Below are 22,568 nucleotides of genomic sequence, written 5' to 3'. Positions count from 1 at the left end.
ATCATTTACTCTAACAATAATGTATTAAATTATATACTATCAATACATCAGAATTTTCCTTTACTCAACACACATGACGGGATTGATAATTTTTTCATTTTCACTCATCTCAATTCATTGTAGCAAGTTTTAATGTCAAATTTATCACTAATTTCAATTAAACTGAATTATCACAAGTATTGAATTTAATAATTAATTCATTTTAATTTATCGAATACGGAACTTTAAAGGTAGAGTTAGAGGGGCTAAGTAGAGATCTTAACCCCCTAAAATAGATAAAAATAATAATTTAATCTCTTTAAAAAATATAAAAATTTTAAGTTAATATGGTGACAAAATTACATTTTGCTTCTCCTAAAATAAAGTATCCAATTTCAACCCTTTCAAAAACAATAAATTTACAGTTTACTCCCTCAAAAATTTAATTACTTTCTCATGGGCTCCATATCAAGATAGATGATTGTTGCATAATGAACAAAACATTGATTAAAAAACCCCTCCAAATCGGAGCTTATTTATCTCCCAAACATGAAGTAGATGATTCCCGTAAATTAAATTTAGAGTTGGTAGAGTTGACCAATTTTAAAGAATGTCCTCAACACGTGCCATTAATGGAGCGTGGAGCCGTAACAAAGCTCATAGTAAGTTAGGTGTAATGTCCCGAGAACCCGCACACCTTGGGGCTGCGTAATTGCTTCATCATCTTCTCATCATTTCTGCTTCGCTCCACGCGCCCTTTCAGTTTTATGGGTTACATTTCATTTAGGTTAAAATATGTTATAAGTCCCTATACTTTTTGAAAATTTGGAATTTAATTTTTGTACTTTTATTTCTAGGAATTTAGTCCCATTATTTTTCAAATTTCAAAATTCAGGTCGAACTGTTAACACTATTAGAATTATTTTGTTGAATTCAAGATCATTACAATGTCATTTTTTAGTTAAATTGCTACCAAATGAGGGTTTTTTTTTTATTTCAAAATATCACACCAACAATTTTGACAAAAAAAAATAACAATGTTAACAGTTAGATCTTGATTTTGAAATTTGAAAAGTAAAGAGACTAAATTCTTAAAAAATATATATATAAACTAAATTCTAAATTTGTGAATAATACAATAATTTATGGCATATTTAGCCTTCCATTTATTTTCTTATTTAGTTTTTAGAAATGATAAAAAAAAGTTAATGTATAAATATTTAACATAATATTATGGATATTGCTAATTCTTATTTATAATAATATTTTATTTTGACAAAATGGAAAAAAAATCTAATAATTATGAAGATTATTCTAGCAAGAAATCAAACAAGGTCTAATTCTAATTTTAACATTGAAATTTATGATTTTTTTTTAATTTGACAAAATTTACTTCTCTAGTTAGACAAATCCAACCAAATAATATTATTAATTGCTGTCAATCAAATAATAACAATATAAACTAGAATAAATTTAGACACGATCTACACATATTAGCACTTAATCCAGAATAATTATGGAAAAGAAAGTTCCGAATGCCTTGGCCGTGCCATTATAACGAATGCCTCACTGGAAATGACGTAAATTTATGTACTGTAATTTGATCACATAATTATAATTACGTGAAAATCCATCAACCATGTCTAACCAATAATAGATTTACATGTAAATCAAATGCTTAAGACTATTTAAAAAATTCATTAACAACAACAACTAATTATTTTATGAGTAAACTACACTCAATATAACTAAAGTATTAGTAAGTTGACATTTTGGTCACTTAATTTAAAAAATTTACAAAATGATCACTAAACTATTCAAAAATTATAATTTAAGTCATTGGGTTGTTGAAATCACTATTGTATAACCTTCTCTGTTCACATTTTCTATACTAATTAAAAACTCCCAGTCCCTTCTCTTCTATAGGTTAGTTTGTTTTATGAAATAATTTTGAACGTCATGAATCTGCAAATCAAAATCTAAACAATTTTATTCTCCAATCTTTGAATGTGATCGTCGGATTGACTCGGATAAAAGATATGTTATTCTACTCGTTGATGGTATTGATCCACCATACCAATTGTCAAATAGTCACTTATATCTTGCTATCTGAACTTTAAAAAAAATAAAAAAATCCTAGTGACTTAAATAAAAATTTTCAAATATTTCAATAACTTAAATGGAAACTTTTAAATAATTCAATGACTATTTTATATCTTTTTGAAGTTGAGGGACAAAAACACAAACATACTAATAATTTAGTGGTTTTGAGTGTAGTTTACCCTTATTTTATTAAATTAGAACTAACAATAATATTATAAAAACATAAGAATCAAATTATACCAAATTAAAACATAGTAAAAGTACTAAAAACATAATTAGACCACAAACAAAAAAACTAGCGCGTGAGAGCGTGGTCCAATCAACCGAAAGACACTAGAGAGAGAAAGCAAAAAGGAAAAAAAAACGTCCAGAAACCAACTTGACGTAAAAAGAGAGGCAAAACAAAAAGGATGCCGTATTAAACCCGGTTCTCCATTCTAAGCCGGACCGAAACTCGCCGCCACCTTCCTCCCCTCTCCTTATTAATAACAACAACAAGCTGTCACTTGTGAGACAAATACGAACCGTCTTTCAAGCCGGTCAGCTCTATGGATCAAGGTGGTCAGCTCGATAACCTCTCCCCTATACTATCGGACCAAGTCCTAGTCAACGGCACTGCCGTCCCTCTCACGCTCACGCGCGACGGGAGGCTCCGGTTTTTAGGTCAACGTCAACGGTGCTTGGCCGTGGAGAAGGAGGTACTCGGATTCGCTGTGGAAGAAGGTTCCAGAATCCGAATCAAGGCCGTCGTGGAAGAGAGAGAAGGAATCTGCTGTTGCGGGAACAGGGGAGATTTGGTGAGGGAGAGCTTTGTGTTCGAGCCTCTATCAGAAGATTCACTCGCACTCTGGTCTCAGAAGCTTAGGGATTACATTGATTCTCTAGGTACAATTTCTTTTTTTTTCAGATTTTGTAAAATTTTAATTATTGTTCGTAATTTTTTTTTGTTCAAATATCAAAACAGGACGGCCAAAGAGATTATTAATATTTTTGAATCCATTCGGAGGAAAAAAATCCGCCACTAAAATTTTCTCAGAAGATGTAAAACCTTACCTTGAAGATGCAGATATTCAAATCACCGTCATAGGTTTGGATTATTATTTATTTTTCCACTATATTCCTGTTTTAATCAATCTTATTACTAGGAATGGATATCGGTTTGGTACAAGAAACGAAAATTAGAACATTAATTGTTAGTCTTATTGAATTGTTCGTTTTACTTAATAATTTTACGATGAACGATATGCTAATGGAATCGTAAGTTTTACTGAATTAGATTGCTGGTATTATTGTGCTTACCAATTCAAAAATCGCTAGGGAGATAGAGATTTTTGGTGAAAGAGGTTTTAATTTAGCAAATTTCTGTTCATTGTATAGTGATTTTGATGATAACTACATGAATTTTCTCAGAAACTAAGTATCAGCTGCATGCAAAAGAAGTTGCCAAAACTATGGATTTATCAAAATATGATGGTATTGTCAGTGTTAGTGGAGATGGGATTCTTGTTGAGGTTGGTTTGAATTCTGATGTTTTGAGTAGTGCATTGTTATAGAGTGTAAACTTTCATGGCTTTAATTTTATTTATGTCAGTATTTGTTGTAACTTTTTAGTAGGTGGTAAATGGACTGCTTGAAAGAGAAGATTGGAGTGCTGCAATAAACATGCCTATAGGAATGGTTCCTGCCGGTTCGTTTTCTATCTATCGCCATGTTAGTATAAGTTAAAATTTTCTTTGACATGATTTGAGGATGCAAGTTCATCTTTGGGTTGTGTTTCACAGGAATTTCTTGCAATGGTTTGTTGGTTTAATGTATGTGGCACATATAAGATATTTACTTGGCCATGTATATTGATTGTTGTGTGTGTTTTTTATCTCAGGCTACTAAAACTCGATTTGTTGCTCTATTAAGTTTGTGTTGGTTCCTCATTACGATTTCTGGTTGTTTTGATTCTCTTTCCCTAGTTAATTATCCTTGAGGGAATGACCATATTTGGTGAACTATACTGACTTATTTTAGCTGTGTTGATTTGATAGTAAATTTTTGGGGCTGCAGGAACAGGAAATGGCATGGTTAAATCTTTGCTGCATGCAGCAGGTGAACCATGCTGCGTATCTAATGCCATTCTTGCTGTTATCCGAGGTTAACACGGGTGTCTATGATTTCATTGGGAATAGCAAAAAAATTGTATTTCATTTTGGGTGAAGAAATTCTTGGCTGAACGTTTTACTCCTGGCAGGTTATAAACATTCGCTTGATGTAGCTACCATCTTGCAAGGGAAAACGAGGTTTTTTAGTGTCTTGATGCTTGCTTGGGGTATGTCGATTCCTCCTTTGGATTGCATGTTTATTTGCTACGTTTGATCTGGATCTGTTGGCAATAAGTTTGGTAATATATTGATTTGGTTTTGACTACTGATCACAAACTTTAAAAGTATTGCAGCTTTTACTTGGATTTTCTTTTATTTCAGGTCTGATAGCAGATATAGACATTGAATCCGAAAAATATAGGTGGATGGGGAGTGCTCGTCTCGATTTCTACGTGTGTCCCTTCATGTTATCTGGTTTTCTGCTCCGCGTTTATATAATAGCTGTTGCGCCTCCTTTAGGGCACAGCTTGTATGGCACTTTAATATGATTTGGGTTTCGTAATTGGAATAGTTTGTGTGTTTCCTGTGTAGGCTATTCAACGAATATTTCATTTGAGGCACTACAATGGACGTATTTGTTTTGTGCCGGCTCCTGGCTTTGAAGATTATGGGGAGCCAGTGAGTTATCATTGTAAACCTACTGATGAAGAAAGCCCAAAGCAAGAGGAGTCTTTGAAAACTCAACAGCATGGATACCTTGGGTCTGATGTTAAGTTGGAGGACATGCATTGGAGGACTATTAGTGGACCATTTGTTTCGGTCTGGCTCCATAATGTACCATGGGGAAGCGAAGATGTCATGGCTGCACCAAATGCAAAGGTTTATTTTACACTCAACTTTGAACATAGTAATTTATTATATTAACCGTAAAAAACTCTCTTAATTCGCTACAATGTTCTGCTTCATTCATAACCAACAGTCAAATTTCAGTTCTCCGAATGCCGCTGACGAGAAAGTCGAAGAACAGATACCTGCTATGTTTCTTTTGTTCTGTCTTATTCTTACCATTTTTACGGGGTATATATTAGCGCACCATGCAATGTGAAGCAATTGAAATTTTCACTCTATAATCTATGGCATAGATGCCCTGTTGATCTGGTGAAAACTGTTTTCATGCTTCTTTCTGAATTTTCGGGAGCTCTAAGGTTTTGAGAGAATAACTATTGTGTAGAATGTGCAATGCTCAGAACCTTGTTTCACCTCTACCAGTTTCGATTTCTACCCACAGCCATACCAAACTTAATCTATGCAATATACTTTTGTTTTGTTGATTTACAATAGAGGTTTGAACTATTCAGATTGATTTCCGTTTCTAACATTTACAATTACTTTCTTTGTCGGATGTGATCGCAGTTTTCAGATGGTTATTTGGACTTGATTATGGTTAAGGGCTTGCCAAAATTAGCCTTGCTGTCAATGATGTCAAATATGAATGATGGGAGTCATGTCGAATCACCGTATGTTACATACATTAAGGTGAGTTCACAAATGATACATACATAAGGTATAGCAGAGATTATTATATCTCTTTTATGATGGAGCTATCCATGTTATGTTCTATGACTAAAACTACAGGTGAAGGCATTCATTTTGGAACCCGGTACCCGAGTTGAGGACGCAACGAAGGAAGGGATCATAGACTCGGATGGTGAAGTCATCGCAAGGGGAAACGTAACGTACAAGGGTAATCAAAAGCCACTTATGGCCTATGATAAGGTGCAAATAACTGTGGATCAAGGTTTGGCTACTCTCTTTGCACCTAAATAGAGACATTGTTTTGATCTTCAAAGTTTCATATGATGATGGTCGCGGGTCCTTTTACGACTTAAGAATCCAAACCGATCTGATTGAATCGATCGAATGCCTCTCGTTTCATAATCAGTTTCAATTTAAACAATGGAAATTTCAGTGTAGCCTTCAATATTTTAACTAATAATCGCACCCCATATATCAACCTTACTCCGTCTGTCATTTGTTATTATTATTATTGTTGATTCTCAATAATAAGATTAAAGGAAGTTCAATTGTTTACTATTAAGCATTTGTGAGATTTGCGTAGTATTAGTTGATGTCTTTTTCATTAGAAAATTCTGAGTTATTTCAACTTGACTCGAAATTCAGTTCAAACTTGATTGATGTTAGAGATTGAGTTCAATTTGAGATAAAAACTGAACTGTTCGAGTTTGCTCGACTAGCTTTGATTAAGCCCTTGTATCTAGTAACAAACGAGTTTGATTTATACACTTGCTTCAGACCAAGTTTTTTATGTTCAAGTTTAAATTATTTATGCTGGGTTATTTGATTTAAGTGTTAGGAAATGTTTGAATTTTATTGGTTCGAGTTGCTCGAGTTCAATTTGACAGTGATCGACTCAAATTCGAGTTGTTGGAATCCGATTTGCAAGAAAAAGAAACATAGAAATGTTGGACTTTAGTTTGGTTTTAGATATATTTAAGCCAAGGATAAAGTACTCACTAAACTATTAGTAAATTGACGTTTTGGTCATTCAACTTAAAAAAATTAAAAGATGATCATTGAATTATTTAAAATTTTTTATTTAAGTCACTAGTCTGTTAAAATTACTGTTATATGGCCTTCTCTATTTGCACAGCTTGTATCAATCGAGAGCTCCCATTCTTTTTCTTTTCTACAGTTTAATTTTTTTCATGAAACAGTTTTAAACGTCATGAGTCCATGAACCAAAATCCATATAGTTTTTTTCTTTGATCTTCAACCTGGATTGTCAGATTGACTTGAATTTAAGATATGTTTTATTTATCAATAGTTATTGATCTACTGTATCGATTTTCAAATTGTTGCTTGGAGTATGCTAGCTGGACTTTTTAGAAAAGAAAATACTTAATAGTCCATTAACTTAAATAAAAGCGTTCGCATAGTTTAATAACTTAAATGAAAACTTTTGAATAATTTAGTGATCATTTTTGTGACTATTGAAGTTAAGCGACTAAAATGTATATTTATTAATAATTTAATGACTTTGAATATAGTTTACGCAAGTCAATGAGGGTTTTGAAACGAAAATGATGAAAACACCAAATTAATGTCAGAAAGTTTGTCCGAAATTAATAAACGTTTACCTACTTTGACTTTTTTGTAAGACTCAACAAAGTGACTGTATGTCATGTGAAAAATCCTAATAATATTGGCTACAAAAATCCAAATAATATTCGTCACAGGGAATATTTTACTAATTGTACCAATGGTTGAACTAGTCAGATAATTATCAATTTTTGGTTTAATTGATTAGATTACAAATTCAATAATAATTAAATAATTAATTAAGGATTTATAAAATGGGATCAACAATTAGTTTTTTTATCTCAATTTTTTTTTACTAGTTTCGTGCGATTCACTCAAAAACTATTTATGTGCTATGTCTAGACCAGTATACTAGCCAATTTTCGGTCTAATCAATCTGACCAATTGATCTAGTTCAATTCAAATAAAACTAGCCACAAGAAGATTATATATTACTATACTTAAAATCTCTAAAATTGAAAATCTCTAAAATTGAGTTGATATTACGAATTAACTGAGTATAACTCGGTTGACAAATGATTAAATTTTTTTTTAAACAAAATCATATTATTACATGAATGCTTTTACTTTTATTTTTATTCCTACATATATAATGGAACTTGAATCTAAGACACTATATATTTTTTTCTTCTATTTTTTTTATTTTTCTATTTTAACCAAAACTTTATTTAATTGTTGCATTATCATAAGTTCTTACATTTTTTTTGGCCATCAAGTTATTACATAAATTTTTTAATTAATAAATTTATATATAAATTTTTATCGCTTCATAAATGTGCTATAATCTAATATATATGTCGATCCTTATTTAACATAATTGTTAAAATTGATGAATCGAATAAACCTAAATTGATAGATTTAGATAGAATTCAGGTCGACATCTTACAAAAAATTATAAAATTATAAAATAACAAAATTTTATTTTTGAAAACCGAATCAAACCATTTATATATGATTCATTCACTAATATTTACAAATATTTTGTTGCTCTAGTTTACTAATGAAACAGAGTGTTTTTGTCGGTACAAAATTGATAACCTTACTGTATTTCTTTATATTTATATTTTTTTTTTATAGTTATACACTCACCAATAACCTCTTTTTCAATTTTGTAAGTTTAAAAACTATATTTTACAAATAGGGGAAATTAAAAAATTAAAATAAAATTCGATTTAATTTGAATATTTATTATTCGTTAATTTATGAATAAACATTTAATTGAATATATTTAAATATAATTTAAATTTAAATTAAATAAAATTGATAAAAAATCAAACCAAAATACAATATAATTATTTTAAACATGATTTTCTTGATTTTAATCAATTATTTTAAAATTTTATAAAAATAATTTTAAAAAAAATTCGGAAAACCAATGAAGCATGTGCTACGTGAAACGTGCATGACTGCGGCGGCGGGCCATGCATGACTTCCCCATTACCATATAATCTGCAATGACCAAATTTGCCCTCTCCCTCTTTCCAAATAAATAGAAAATGCAATTTGTTATTATGATGTAATTTCATTAATTATTTTTCCAAATAAATACATATATTCTTATAATAGAATAACACAATTTAGTTAATTTAAAAACACAATTAATGAAATAAATGAAATGACAGAGTGGCATATATTAATATAGGATTAGTATGTAATACATTAATACTAAAAGCGCAAGGGCGTAGTTAGGGTTTGGTAAAGGTTTTGGTTCCCTTAAAATGAATAAATTTTTGATTCTTTTAAAATTTATAAAAAATTAAATTAGTAAATATAAAATTACACTTTGACTCCCTAAAAATAATAAAAAAATTGATTAATTATTTAAAAATTATAAAGATATAGATATTAAAATTGTGAAATTGTATTTTTACTATCATAAAGATATACAATTTAATTTTTCCTCCCTAAAAAATTTTTCTGACTTTGGTCCTGCAGAGGGTCTCAAGTGGCAAACAATGACCTTGACCTCTAAATTAGGAAAGTACCTTTTAAATGTTAAAGTCTACTAAAAGTTTTTATACTATTATGTAAAATTTATTTTTGCCCCTCTAATAAAAATTACTCTAAATTAATTATTGTACATTAACAATTTATTCAAATCACGGTATCATTACAATTATCGTTAATTTATTGATAATTTAGGCAAAATACACAACTAGTTTACCCATGACCCGACTCATTAAAAAAACCAACCGTCATCCCAAAAATTCATTGTATTTTTAAACTATTGTATGCCTAAAAAAATCTATTATCATGGATAAATCAATTGAGTATGATATATTTTGTCTAAATTATTAGTAACTTAATAGTAAATTGTAATAGTATCATGATTTGAATAAATTTTTAATGTACATAAACTACTATGGAACATTTTTTAGTAGAGGGACTAAAATGAACTTTACATAATAGTATAGGGATTCCTAGTCAACTCGATCTTTAAATGGTACTTTTCCTATTTAAGGAAGACAGGTCAGGGCCACTGTCTATCCCTTGACGCCTATGAATGTATTAAATAATAATCATATATATACGTATATGCCAATTTGTAAATATTTTAAATTTTATCGAATTATAAATTAATATCTGGTAAAATTACACTTTGACCTTCCTACATGAGAAATTTTATAATTTAGTTTTAATATTTTAAAAGATTTTGATTTCTGATAGCAAGATGAATTTGTATTTTTAATGTATTTATTTTGGCTAATTATTGGATAAAATGCTATTAAATTTAGATTTTTTTATCAGGAATGAAGTTGGTGTCTAAATTCAAACTCTTACAAAAAGGGGCTAATTTGGAACAAAAAACAAAAAGGAGGGCTTGATTGAAAGATTGAAGATTTAAAGATGACTGGATAAAAATTAAAGGCTTGAAATTTTTTTTAAAAAGTGATTGGATAAAGATTGAAGAATTATTTATATTGTTACAATTCAGTAATTAGTTTAAATTCTAGTTTAAATTTAATTTTTAAAATTTAAATTATTTAGTGATAATATTTAGGATTATTTAGTGATAATATTTAAAAAAAATTTAGCTAAATTTTAGCACTAAAAGTAGGTATAAATACCTAGTAGCTACAGTCAATTAAACAGACATTTTACCTTTTGCATTTTACTTTTCGATGATTAACTAAACTCCTTTTAGTTTTAGCACGGAAATTGCTCCAATAAAACAATAGTGAGATACAGGCTCGCTCCAAAAACCTCTCAACATAGTATTTTCTATCTCTTTGGTATATGGAATATAAATTTGCCCCTTAAAGTTGATTCAGCTTCAATTAAAAAAATGCATGTTATGTTGGAGTTGTTCGGTGTATAGTTGGGAAGACAAATCGGCTGTGCTGTGTTTAAATTCCCACGAACAAATTGGAGCGTTTAGGTGAAAAAAGTCAGTTGGATTCCGTAAAGGGAGATAGAGATCGAATTTAAATGACTCACTTAGTTGAGGCCGTTGATTCGAGTTGGGCTTTTTAGATCTCAAAGCTGTCGAAATCTTAAATTGTGAACATATGTATTGCAGTTAGAAATTTGGCAAGAGTCAGTTTGTATGTCGTAGCCAGTCCCTGTGGATTCGATCCTACTGTTTTATATTCCTACTGTTTTATATTACTAATTATTATTATTTTATCGTAGAAATTTATATTTGATGGTTTGGATGAATATGAATTTCTGGTTAATAATAAAGGTTTTTTTATAACCAACTCATCAAACAATAAACCATATATTAGTTGGTTTTTGTCATGCGGGAATTCTGGAAAATTAGTTTAACAACAGTCAAATGGAAGTCAAAATACCGAACCTAAACTTTTAAGAACTGGAATGACTAAAAACTCCCTGGAGTCTTAAAATAAATAATATTAAAGTAATTTTTTAAGAAGATTATCCCAAAAAAATACAAAGACAAAAAAGGGAACAACAAATATTAAAAAAAATTGGCTACGGACTCGACGTGTCTTTTAAGCTGTTTTTAGTCTCAATGTAACAATTATAAAAAATGAAAAACACGCCGGTTTATTTTATTTTTATTTATTTATATTTAATTTTTTCTTTAGTCCTTGTTGTTTTCACAGTTTTGAAACTTAATTCTAAAAATTTAATTATTCTACTAATTTAAAATTTAAAGTCCAGTCAATAATCGACTCTTGTTAAATTTAAATAAATAGTATGTTAACGTTGAAAATTACTGTTTAAAAAACTAAAATTTGATTGAGGATTAGTGTTGAAAATTAATAGAAATGTGTTATGAATTGGATTTTATTTTATTTTTGAAAGTGTCGGATTTCATTTTGAAATAATACAAATGGAGATATTAAATTCTTTTATTTTTTATTTTAATATTCAAATTGGTATCTAGATTAAATCACATCGTGTGGCTCAATTAATGTTTTAATATGTATGTTCTAGTAAAAAAATTAAGTACTAAATTGAGACAAAAAAAGTATCAAATTGAATATTGAAGTAAAATTCAGATACTTAACTAGGACAAACAAAACTTGAAAAAAATTCAAGTACCAAAATAATATATGGAATCCAAATCCAAGTACTAAATTGGGACAAAAAACTCAGGTACTAAATTGAATATTGGAATCAAAATTGAGTACCATATAGTATATTAACCCTAAAAAACCTAGAATCAAAAGTAAAAGGACTTAACTTCAAAAGTCCAAATAGTACAGGTGCTGAAAGAAAATTTAAACCATTTTTTATCATATCTAACGCATTTTGCTATCTATTTATTTGGTTTATCATTTTTCCCTGTCACTTACGTTTCACTCCCCTCCCTTCTAAAACCCCTTTTCTTACTTTTTATTTTCGTTATTTTTTTCATGATTGTGCAGATCAGCCCTTAACCTTTCATTTTCTTTTTGGTTTTTTTTTTCGAAGTATTTTTTTTGTTGTTGTTTTTCATGAAGAGAAGAAGCTTTACGTATGGTTTTTCTGAAATTTTGAATTTTTTTTGAAAGTAACAAAGAAGATGACGTCGACTTCGGTAGCAACTTCGTCTTCTAGGATTTGCTTCAATTCAGTCTGTAACGATTTGAAATCGGAAAGACCGAGGAAAGGATGGCGGTTGCGAACGGGAGAGTTGGCTGAGCTCTGTGATCGATGCGCGTGAGTTTCACTTTTATCTTTACTCGCTGTTGACTACGTTTTTTCAGCAGTTTTTTTTTTTTTTGGAATTTTAGTATGGACTTAAGTTTAGTTGCGGAATTTTTGTTCTTCTTTGATTATTCCCGAGTTGAGTTTGGTGAATTTTGTTAACTTGAATTAGATGTTCAAAAATGCTTTACTTAATCCACAACTTTTAAAAAAATGATATATCGATTAGTTTATTTGCTTTACTATAATCTGAATTAAGCTCTGTGTGATTTTAGTTCTATTTACGATGAGGGAAGATTTTGCGATACTTTTCACTTAAATGCTTCTGGTTGGAGAACCTGCGAGTCATGTGGGAAGGTTAGTAGAAACATTTATTGAGGTTAATTTATTTTGCTATAATTTGGTATAATGATATTGAATGCGTGCTTTGATCTTTACTTCCTTTCTTCTTCTTGTTCTTTTTTTTTTTTTCGTTTTAGATTACCTTTCTGGTTTTAACACAATTGTTCTTTCTCTGCAGCGGGTTCATTGCGGATGCATTGTATCAGCATATGCATTTGCTTTGTTGGATGCTGGAGGAATTCTATGCATAGCTTGTTCGAGGAAAAATGCTGTCTTGGTGAGCGTGGATAACTTTACTATGTTGTTTCAATTGAAACCGTTACTTTTGAAAATAAGGGCATAATCGGTCATTATTTGTTTACATTGTTATACTTATCATATATGAACAAAAGATCTGCTTTTTCTAGCAGATGTTGTCTTAATTTTAGGTTCAAGTTTGCTACTTGAAGTAAATTTCCTAGTCAATAGCACTCCTTTGCAGTGGACTATGTAGTAAGCCTTTTTTTTTCACATTCTATCACAGGGACCAAATTCTTCATGGCCACCTTCTTTGCTTTTCAATTCATCTTTGCCTGAGAGGTTCAAAGATTGTTCTGCTAAAGGTTGGAGTCAGCTAACTGGTTCGGGTCCTGCACCTTGGCGGCAAGCGCCTGGTTTATTCAATTCATCAACTCCTCAGCCTGAGTTGCATTCTAGAGTGCCCTATGAAGTTGACTTATCCACTGGCATTGACAGATTAAATGTCTCAGAAAGATTATCTATTCCTTCCCTTGAAAAGAAGAAAAATGAAGACTTTCCTGAAAGGTTAATGAATGGATCTTTGAAGCCTTCTGCACATGATATACATGAGAATGGAAATACAGGTTCAGAAAAACTTTCCCTCTATCAATCATGGTAGTTTTAGGCAATCTGTACCCACACTAATTGCTGCATGTGTAAGATGTGGATGTCCACTCATTTTTGGACATGCACTTTTTCTGTGAAAATTGTCTCTAAAACAACTTATTGGTGGCTGCTGACCCTCTTGTAAACCATTTGATGTTCAGGGATCAATTGTGAGGAGCAGCATACTTCTTGTTTGACCAAACCTCAGGACTCATCTAATCCACCATTTGGTTTAGCTGTACCATACACATCTATAGATGAAGCAAATGGTCAAATGGGGGTGTCTGGCACTCCTTTGCGACCAAACCCCCAACCTTCACTTGCCAAGCAATTTCATAGTAATCCACATAATGGACTTGACTCTTCAGGTGAAACTCAGATGCGTAATGGGAGGCCACGACCAGATGGCCGTGGAAGGAATCAGTTATTTCCTCGTTATTGGCCTAGGTTTACCGACCAAGACCTGCAGCAAATATCTGCCGAGTATCCTTTTATTCTGGAAAGCATCTTCGTAATTATTAGTACCTATTTGCTGTTCTTGTGCCTTCATTGAACTACATTGTGCTTCAGTTTGACTTAACCATATGTAAGTTCAAATTGTATAATCACTCCTTTGTTTGAGAAAATGTTGAGTGCCAGTGATGCTGGGCGTATTGGACGTTTAGTGCTGCCAAAAAAATGTGCAGAGGTGAGTCATGGCTTAAGAGTTTTTAATTTATCTAAATTTGTTGTTTTAATGGCTTTGCAATAGATTGATGGTCGTAAAGGCTTGGTGGTAAAGTTTTTTTTTGTTTACATCAATCATCTAGACTAGATTCTTATTTTGTGACTAGGTAGCAGGTTTTGACTTCATGCATATCGGTCTCACTTAGCATTCTGCATTTCTTATACTGGATACACTTTCATCTAGTTTTGTCCTTTCAGTAACTTAATAATCCTTTTTTTTTTTGTTCATTATACTGGATCCTTTTTTATTTTGTTCATCAGTTTTTACCTAGATTGTTATCACATAAAAAACACTCATCATGAAACAGGCATATTTCCCACCAATATCTCAGCCAGAAGGATTACCGCTGAAAGTCCAGGATTCAAAAGGAAAGGAATGGATATTTCAATTCCGCTTCTGGCCCAACAATAATAGCAGAATGTATGTTTTAGAGGGTGTTACTCCTTGCATACAGAACATGCAATTGCAGGCTGGTGACGTAGGTAACAATTTTATATCACTTGAAACAATGATTTAGAGATTCAATCTTTTGTGCTATGAGGCCCAAAGTATGTCATGTTCATGTTATAGCTTATTAGTCTGTGCCTCTCCTATGTTGATTTTATTCTTTAGAACCTTTTACTTATTTTCATTGCTCCTTGTCCTTTGATTTTCCATTTCATATATGTTATGACAGGGTCTGATTCTGTTGCCTGTTGCCTGTTGCCTGTTGCTGCCCTATTCATTTTGTTGTTCAGAAATTGTGTGTTTCCCACCCTTGTTTATTTGCTTTGTATTCCTTATCAGTGTGTGGCTATTTCAATTATCATGCATCATGTTTTAAGACTTGCATTTGTTTTAAAACTGATAGTTATGCTGTTTCCTCAGTAACATTTAGTCGTCTTGAACCTGGAGGGAAGTTGGTCATGGGTTTCAGAAAGGCTTCAGCTGCTTCAGCATCTGAGCAGGTTGGTAACCCCAGTTATTTAGTACCTTTTATTCTGATTGTGCATCTACATGCTCTAGAGCTAAGATAGCATGATATACAACCGGCTTATATAAGTTCTTTTTTTTCCTCCTTGTTCACGAGTCCTTCTGAGGATATAGTTATACTTAAGTCATGGTAAAACATTAATTCATTGGTTAAGATAATGCTCCTTCTAAAATCTACTTGATTGTTTGTAAACTCTGTGTGGCCGCGGCCACTAACTCAACTGATTCAAATAGCAACTTATGTACATATTTGCATTTCCATTGGCAGGAAAATGAAGCCAAAAATAGTAATGGAGTTTCTACCCATGGAGATGTTAGTATCTCTAAGCCTAAAACTGGTGATATTACTTAACTGTTAATTATTTAAATGATAGCTCAGGCTGACTAGCATTTCATCAACAACCAGGCTGAACTGGCAGATCCCAGCTCCTGGTCAAAAGTTGATAAGTCCGGATACATAGCAAAGGAAGCATTAGGAACCAAAGTAGCAGTTCCCAGAAAGAGGAAGAATAGTGTGCTGGGTTCAAAGAGTAAGCGACTGAGAATTGATAATGAAGACATGATAGAGCTGAAACTAACATGGGAAGAAGCTCAAGGGCTGCTCCGTCCCCCTCCTAATCATGTAGCCAATGTTGTATCGATTGAAGGTTTTGAGTTTGAAGAATATGGGGTATCATACATTTTCACTTAATGCTTCTTTTGACCACTTGCAATCTGTTGTAATTGAAATCACTTTTGGTTGTAAGTTGCTGCAATTGAAACCACTTTACCATTGTGGGGATTTGTTGCTCATTTGTCAACATATTGAACTCGTCTAACATGCATATCTAAGAATTTTCTATGGTTGATACACCCTTGATAAAGCCATATAGGGCTGCTCAAAGAACCTGTAGATTGTTAGCTGTTTATGAATGCTACCACAGGTCCTGGATAGTTAAATGCAAAGACTTTTTCTTTTTCTTTTTCTTCTTATTCTAGCCTTTCCTAGGCTAATCCAATCCGTTTTGGTCATTGACTTTTCACTTTCCTTTTACTTATGGACTTAAGTATTTGTTGTTTTTCAACTAGTCAGTTTATTATTTTTGTGTTGCTATAAGTAGCATTTTATTTTAGATTATATGTTCTACATATTGTATCCTTTTCTAGGTGACCCTTTGTTTCCTTTTCCATATGTTGTTCCTGATTTTCTCAATTTGTTTTCCTGGTAACAGGATGCGCCTGTTTTAGGGAAGCCTACAATATTTGCAACTGATAAGTCGGGGTAATTCTCTTTCTTTTGGATGCTCTGCATTATCTTAAAGAAAATCAATTAACGTATTACTTGGCTATGTTTTGGTTCATTTTTGTGGGCTTGTTGAAATCTTTGTACTGCTTGTATAATATTGAAATACCGTATTGTACTTATAATGTAGTTCGCACTTTGGTGGGTTTATTCAAGTGTTCTGTGAAATCATAATGAAAATACCAAACACTATATACTGTGATAGCTTGTCTTACAGGCGGCAAGAGTTGTCTTAAACCACGAAAATTCCAATCTGTTTCTTGTGTCAGGGAAAAGATCCAGTGGGCTCAGTGTGAAGATTGTTTTAAGTGGCGTCGATTGCCTTCCGATGTTCTTCTTCCTTCCAAGTGGACCTGTTCCAGTAACTCATGGGATCCTGAAAGGTAAGCAGTCGTTTGAGTGTTTTTCTCTACCAACTAAACATGGTTATACATTTTCATTTCTAATAACACTGAATCAATTTAAACGCCCTACCTGTCAAAAAAGAAATTAAAGGATAAATTAAAAACACAATGGTTTTTGTATTGGTATTACATGAATGCTTTTTCCATTTCTCTATCATGCTGGCAGATCATCTTGTTCGGCCACTCAAGAATTGACCGCAGAAGAGCTGGAAAATCTGCTGCCACACTGTAATCCAGGTATTTTTGGTTTTTTAATAAAAAGAACGTATATGTATGACTGTGATTTCGTGATGATATTTTTATTTCTTCATTCTTAAATGCTGATTCTTGGTTGCTCGTTTCCTATTATGACCGTGATTCTTGGTTTTTTGTGATTATGAATGACAGCTGCTTCTAAGAAAATGAAGGTTGCTAAACAGGAATCTGAAAATGTAGATGCTTTAGAGGGGTTGGATACTCTTGCCAACCTAGCTATCTTGGGAGAGGGTGGCGTTCTCCCTGCTTCTTCTCAGGCCACGACAAAGCATCCCCGGCATAGACCTGGCTGCTCATGTATCGTATGCATTCAACCCCCGAGTGGGAAAGGCCCCAAACACAAGCAGACATGTACGTGTAATGTCTGCCAAACAGTGAAGAGACGCTTCCGCACCCTAATGCTGCGGCGCGAGAAGAAACAATCGCAAAAAGAAGCAGATGCTACACGCAAGAAGCAGCAGCCTTCATTGCCCGATAAAGTAGTAGACGATGAGCCTCTCCCTTGCACTACTAGTGCAGGAAACAGCAGCCCGAACCAGAAAAAGGTTGTCAGCGAGAATTTGGATGATGATACTAACAGATTAAAATCCTCGAGTTCACCCTTTAAAGGCCAAATTGACTTGAATATCCAGCCGGAGCGAGAAGAAGAGCTCTCACCTGGTTCAGATTCTGGCGGCACAATGAGATTGCTTCAAGATGCCACCGACAAATACCATAGGCAGCAAAGTATTTTGAGCTCTAGTGGCAACAGTAACATAGAAGTTACTCAGACGCAACCTGGAAGCGGAACGGAATTAGAAAAAATCAACAGCAGCATCGATCTTAGAGCCAGTCATCGAGATGCTGACATGGACCATCCAGCAATTTTTCCTATTAAAACGTTTGCACCCACATCAGCCACCGGTTAGATCAATGCACTATATCCTATTAACTACATCAACCACAGTTTTGGTTAAACATACATCTTCATCAGCATTGTTCTTCCATGGACATAAAAAGAAACCGATAATCCAAAGGTCAGTTTTCGATCATTTTCTCTGCAGTAATACCCGAGATGCTGCCGATGCAGAATGGAGGTCGAAGCTAATGTAGTTCATTTTAGGAGCTCACCTTGCTATATATATATATATACACATCAAGAAGAATAGAGAATGCAAGTTAAAGAGAAATTGCATTTTGTTGATTTTACATTATTTTGTTGCCTTGCATACTATTTATATTATGCGGCGAAACAGAAAAGTTTGCTTAGGAGTAATGATTTTATAATCTCTGCCTACCAATTTTGTCTCCAATTCAAAATTTTGATCTGATCGATTCGGATTGCTTTGACCATGGTTGTCAAAATCGGTGCAGAATTGATTGAATTAGGTAAAAAAAATACTGTTGAATCATGGGCTCAACGACGGTTTGATTACCGATTCAATTTTTACAATATTTGATTTTACATTAAAGGTCAATTAACTGAATTTAAAATAATTCGAACTTAAAAAAGATCTAAACTCGATTTGACTATAAAAGTCAACAAAATATGAATTTAAATTTAAATTATTTGAATTTAAAATAATTTAAACTCGAAATAATCTAAACTAGAAAAACATGAAACCAATAAAAGAAAACCTTGAATGATTAAGTTGGAAATTAACTTAAATTGAAATAAAAACACAGGAGTATTCATCATTGACTAATTCTGACCATGTTTAGGAGCTTTTAATAAACAAAATAAAGTTAGTGAGCATTAAGAGATTTGAGGATAGTGAATGATGGATAAAAAGAAGGATATCCATTGACAACGTCAACCGAAGATATTTTGGTATCAAACTACAAAAAATAAAAACAGTTGTAAAAAAATCCCCTATTTTTAGTTCATGCTTGTCCAATACCTGTAATTTCATTACCAACCAAAAAACAAGGGCAAAATTATCCATTTTGTACCCTTTTTGATACTTTGATTGGTGACAGTTTTCCCTGTTGTCACCACCTCTCCCTCTTCTCTTTGTTCCTCTTCCTCCATTGCCAATTGCAGCAGTTGATGATGAGGAAAAAAGAACAAACAAACATTGTCCCATTTCTCATAAAAATATAATCCCAGATTTCATTACAATTTAGATTAGTTCATGTATAGTTCCATCAACCCATTTGGGTAAAACATAACCAATATTAATCCCATAAAAGAAGAAGAAGAAAAAGAAGAGTAGATTGTGAGGTTAAATATTTTGGTGGCAAGATGAATGACTTAATCTCGAGTTCGTTCAAGAAATACACAGACCTGAAAGAACAGGCTTACCTGGACGAAATGGAGGCCGGAACCGAGAGTGTAAACCTCGATAAATTCTTTGAAGATGTTGAGAATGTAAAGGAAGATATGAAAAGTGTTGAAAGGTTGTACAAGGCATTGCAAGAGGCTAATGAAGAATGCAAGACCGCCCATAATGCGAAAACGATGAAACAGCTTCGTTCGCGAATGGATACCGATGTCGAACAAGTGCTTAAACGGGTGAAGATCATTAAAGGAAAGCTCGAAGCGCTGGAAAAGTCGAATGCGGTGAGTCGGAACACTCCAGGTTGTGGCCCTGGTTCGTCTGCGGATAGGACTAGGACATCGGTGGTTAGTGGGTTGGGAAAGAAACTAAAAGATATGATGGATAATTTTCAAGTGTTAAGAGCAAAGATGCAATCGGAGTATAAAGAAACGGTGGAACGTAGATATTTTACCATTACGGGGGAAAAACCCGATGACGACACGATCGAGAACTTGATCTCGAGTGGAGAAAGCGAGAGTTTTCTCCAAAGGGCTATTCAAGAGCAAGGAAGGGGTCAGATTATGGACACCATTTCTGAAATACAAGAAAGGCATGATGCTGTTAAGGAGATAGAGAAGAACCTGATTGAACTCCATCAGATATTCTTGGACATGGCGGCACTCGTTGAAGCTCAAGGTCAACAACTCAACGACATCGAGAGCCACGTTGCGCACGCGAGCTCCTTTGTAAGAAGAGGGACCGAACAACTTCAAGAAGCTAGGGAACATCAAAAGAACTCCAGGAAATGGATGTGTATAGCAATACTTGCTGCAATTGTGCTCATTATAGTCATCCTCATACCACTCTTGCCAACAATTATAACTCTCATTCAAAAGAAGAAGATGTAACGGCCAAAAAGAAAACAAAACTTGAAATGTATTTATGTCTAACAAAGTTCAGTTTAGATGGTACATATAGCAAGTTTCAGAGACACCGTTAATTTAAAAAATTAAAAAACAAAATAGCACAAAGTTAGAAGAGCATACCTTCAAGCATTTGGGCATTCTAGATTCTTCTTTCCAATCATGTTGGAATCCAACAAAGTTAGGAACCAATCAGTTTGGTAAGAGATTTTTTGTTTGGTTTTGACCATGTTTCAGTGGCTGTTTTTAATGAAATTTCTCTGTTTTTTCTCTTCTTTGTAACATTATTGACTTGGAAATTAGTATTTAGTGCTGAGTTTCTGGCCCTTAATGACATGTTTTACATGGATGATACCATGAAACTGCATAACATAACATTTACCATGGTAGAAAAAGAAAAATAGGCCAATGCATATTTAAAAAAACTAGATCAAAGCACAAATATATTATCATAGATTGACAACATAAACATTTTCTCCATGTTCAGCACATTAATAGGCATCTTTGAGTTCAACAATCTGATAATTCGCTAAATTTATACACTGCTACCAACTTAATAATCCTAAAACAACACAGAGAATACACCAGTTTCCAGAGATACAAGAAAAGGGTATATTGGATCGATTCAAGTACCGGCACTAGGCAAAGCAGCCATAAAGGAATTGTATGAAGATTCCAAGTCAAAGTGGAGTTGCCTAGCTTGCTGTTCCGTTAGCTCGTCAGCTGCGCCCATTTTCGACAACCGTGAAATCCATTCCTTCATCTTCATCTTCCCCTCGAAATCCGGTGGCAAAATGCCAAGCTTATTGAGAGACGCGGAGAGGTCAGACAACAAAGGATGCACTTGATCAACTGCCACCATATTGAGCTTCAACGAGTCCATGGTAGTGATAAAATTCTGCACGCATTCAGCCACGATGGCGGCCGAGGTAGTAGCGGATGCGGCGGCTGCAGCTCGGTGCTCAACGGTAGCAGGCACCCCAGAGGTTATAAGTCGGTTTATAGCAGCTGGGCAATCCATCTTATATGTGTCTGCAAAGCGTTCAATGCTGGGGACCGTGTCTTTGAGAGTAAAAGCCAAGGTTTTGAAATGGGCAATAAGCTTTTGGCACTCGGTTTCATACTCGGATGATGAAATGATATCCCTTACATAAGCCTTCTCAAGCTTCTCTGTTGCTTTGATAATGGCATATAGCTCTGCAAAATTCTCATACATTTCTCTTTCGCGCTTGTCATTCCAGAGCTTAACCTCCATTGAGGCAAAACTTGGTATTCAATAAAAGGGTCAATTTGAGATCAAACCAATTAGGGTTTGAGTTTGAAATTTGGATGATCGGACAACACAACTGAAAAAAAAATTAAAAGAAAAGAAAAGAAAAAAACAAAACATATTACTACCCATTCATCAATAGTAGAGATTCTTTTTTTTTTCTGCATAACAAAAAAATTGAAATCATTAAACAAAAAGAAAAAAAAAAGAAAAGCTTGAAAATCCCATGAATTCTTCATAGTCTAACATGGGAAGAACATTGTTAAACTCTTATCTGATTTCCTGGAAAACCAAACAAAAAATTGAAGAAATCCAAGTGAAATTCCTACCTTACTTCATCCCAAATTGAACAAAACCCTAACAATTTCCATGTTCGCAGTGCAAATTATAGGAGAAATTTAAACAACTAACAAAAAAGTAAATAAAAATTTTAAACAACTTACAAAGTAAAATGCTCCCTCCGTCTTGAATCGAATCTCTTCTCTTTGAATTATTGCATGGGAATTGGGATTGCCGTTCTCTTTTACTTTTTAATCAAATTTATCTGGTTTCTTTTTCTTTTTCTTGAAGGAATCTGTTAATGTTTATACATTTTTCAAAATATTCTATATAAAAGGTCTAAATCTAGTTTTAGTCCCTCTACTAAACTGAAGTTTGAAATTGAATCTTTAAATTAATTTGGCATAATTATTTTCTGGACAAGGATTGAACCCGAATCTGGTGTCAACTGAAAATTTGAAAGCAAGCTTTTTACCACTCCACTAGTGATTCGGTTGACTTATCCATGTTATCCACTATAAACGAAGGTTATCAACAAATATATATATGAGATGAAATTAGAAATTTATTTTACCAGGGGTTAAAATTGAACTATAA

General features: G+C 33.0%; 4 protein-coding genes across 6 annotated transcripts; 3 read left to right on the top strand and 1 right to left on the bottom strand.

The window, feature by feature from the left end:
- The first annotated feature begins 2,468 nt into the window (after nt 1–2,468).
- LOC121208545 (sphingosine kinase 2) lies at nt 2,469–6,263 on the top strand. Of its 2 annotated transcripts, XM_041079488.1 has the most exons (10): nt 2,469–2,967; nt 3,047–3,169; nt 3,493–3,593; nt 3,697–3,769; nt 4,138–4,224; nt 4,322–4,399; nt 4,554–4,624; nt 4,764–5,051; nt 5,586–5,708; nt 5,808–6,263. In XM_041079488.1, the coding sequence occupies exons 1-10, from the start codon at nt 2,631–2,633 to the stop codon at nt 5,997–5,999; spliced, it is 1,473 nt and encodes a 490-aa protein (XP_040935422.1). In that variant the 5' UTR covers nt 2,469–2,630; the 3' UTR covers nt 6,000–6,263. The 2 variants fall into 2 exon arrangements, with proteins under 2 accessions (XP_040935422.1, XP_040935423.1); XM_041079489.1 differs by lacking the exons at nt 2,469–2,967; nt 3,047–3,169 and having other exon boundaries at nt 3,674–3,769.
- Nucleotides 6,264–12,031: 5,768 nt separating this feature from the next.
- Nucleotides 12,032–18,525, top strand: LOC107925192 (B3 domain-containing protein Os07g0563300). Of its 2 annotated transcripts, XM_016855796.2 has the most exons (15): nt 12,058–12,404; nt 12,668–12,749; nt 12,913–13,011; nt 13,258–13,597; nt 13,781–14,102; nt 14,211–14,307; nt 14,654–14,828; nt 15,023–15,088; nt 15,214–15,293; nt 15,587–15,631; nt 15,725–15,988; nt 16,530–16,579; nt 16,870–16,983; nt 17,171–17,241; nt 17,392–18,525. In XM_016855796.2, the coding sequence occupies exons 1-15, from the start codon at nt 12,268–12,270 to the stop codon at nt 18,165–18,167; spliced, it is 2,718 nt and encodes a 905-aa protein (XP_016711285.2). In that variant the 5' UTR covers nt 12,058–12,267; the 3' UTR covers nt 18,168–18,525. The 2 variants fall into 2 exon arrangements, with proteins under 2 accessions (XP_016711287.2, XP_016711285.2); XM_016855798.2 differs by lacking the exon at nt 15,023–15,088 and having other exon boundaries at nt 12,032–12,404.
- A 344-nt stretch (nt 18,526–18,869) lies between these two features.
- On the top strand, nt 18,870–20,704 carry LOC107925291 (syntaxin-124). The gene has a single exon (XM_016855940.2). The coding sequence runs from the start codon at nt 19,484–19,486 to the stop codon at nt 20,405–20,407; it is 924 nt and encodes a 307-aa protein (XP_016711429.1). The 5' UTR covers nt 18,870–19,483; the 3' UTR covers nt 20,408–20,704.
- Nucleotides 20,705–20,854: 150 nt separating this feature from the next.
- On the bottom strand, nt 20,855–22,487 carry LOC107925293 (vacuolar protein sorting-associated protein 28 homolog 2). The gene is made up of 2 exons (XM_016855941.2): nt 22,136–22,487; nt 20,855–21,768 (listed from the first exon to the last, which is right to left on the bottom strand). Exon 2 carries the CDS (start codon nt 21,675–21,677, stop codon nt 21,048–21,050), a length of 630 nt encoding a protein of 209 aa, XP_016711430.1. The 5' UTR covers nt 21,678–21,768; nt 22,136–22,487; the 3' UTR covers nt 20,855–21,047.
- Nucleotides 22,488–22,568: the final 81 nt, after the last annotated feature.

This window comes from Gossypium hirsutum, chromosome A10 (assembly GCF_007990345.1).
Source record: "Gossypium hirsutum isolate 1008001.06 chromosome A10, Gossypium_hirsutum_v2.1, whole genome shotgun sequence".
Lineage (NCBI taxonomy): Eukaryota > Viridiplantae > Streptophyta > Magnoliopsida > Malvales > Malvaceae > Gossypium > Gossypium hirsutum.
This window is presented reverse-complemented; position numbering and strand designations above follow the sequence as displayed.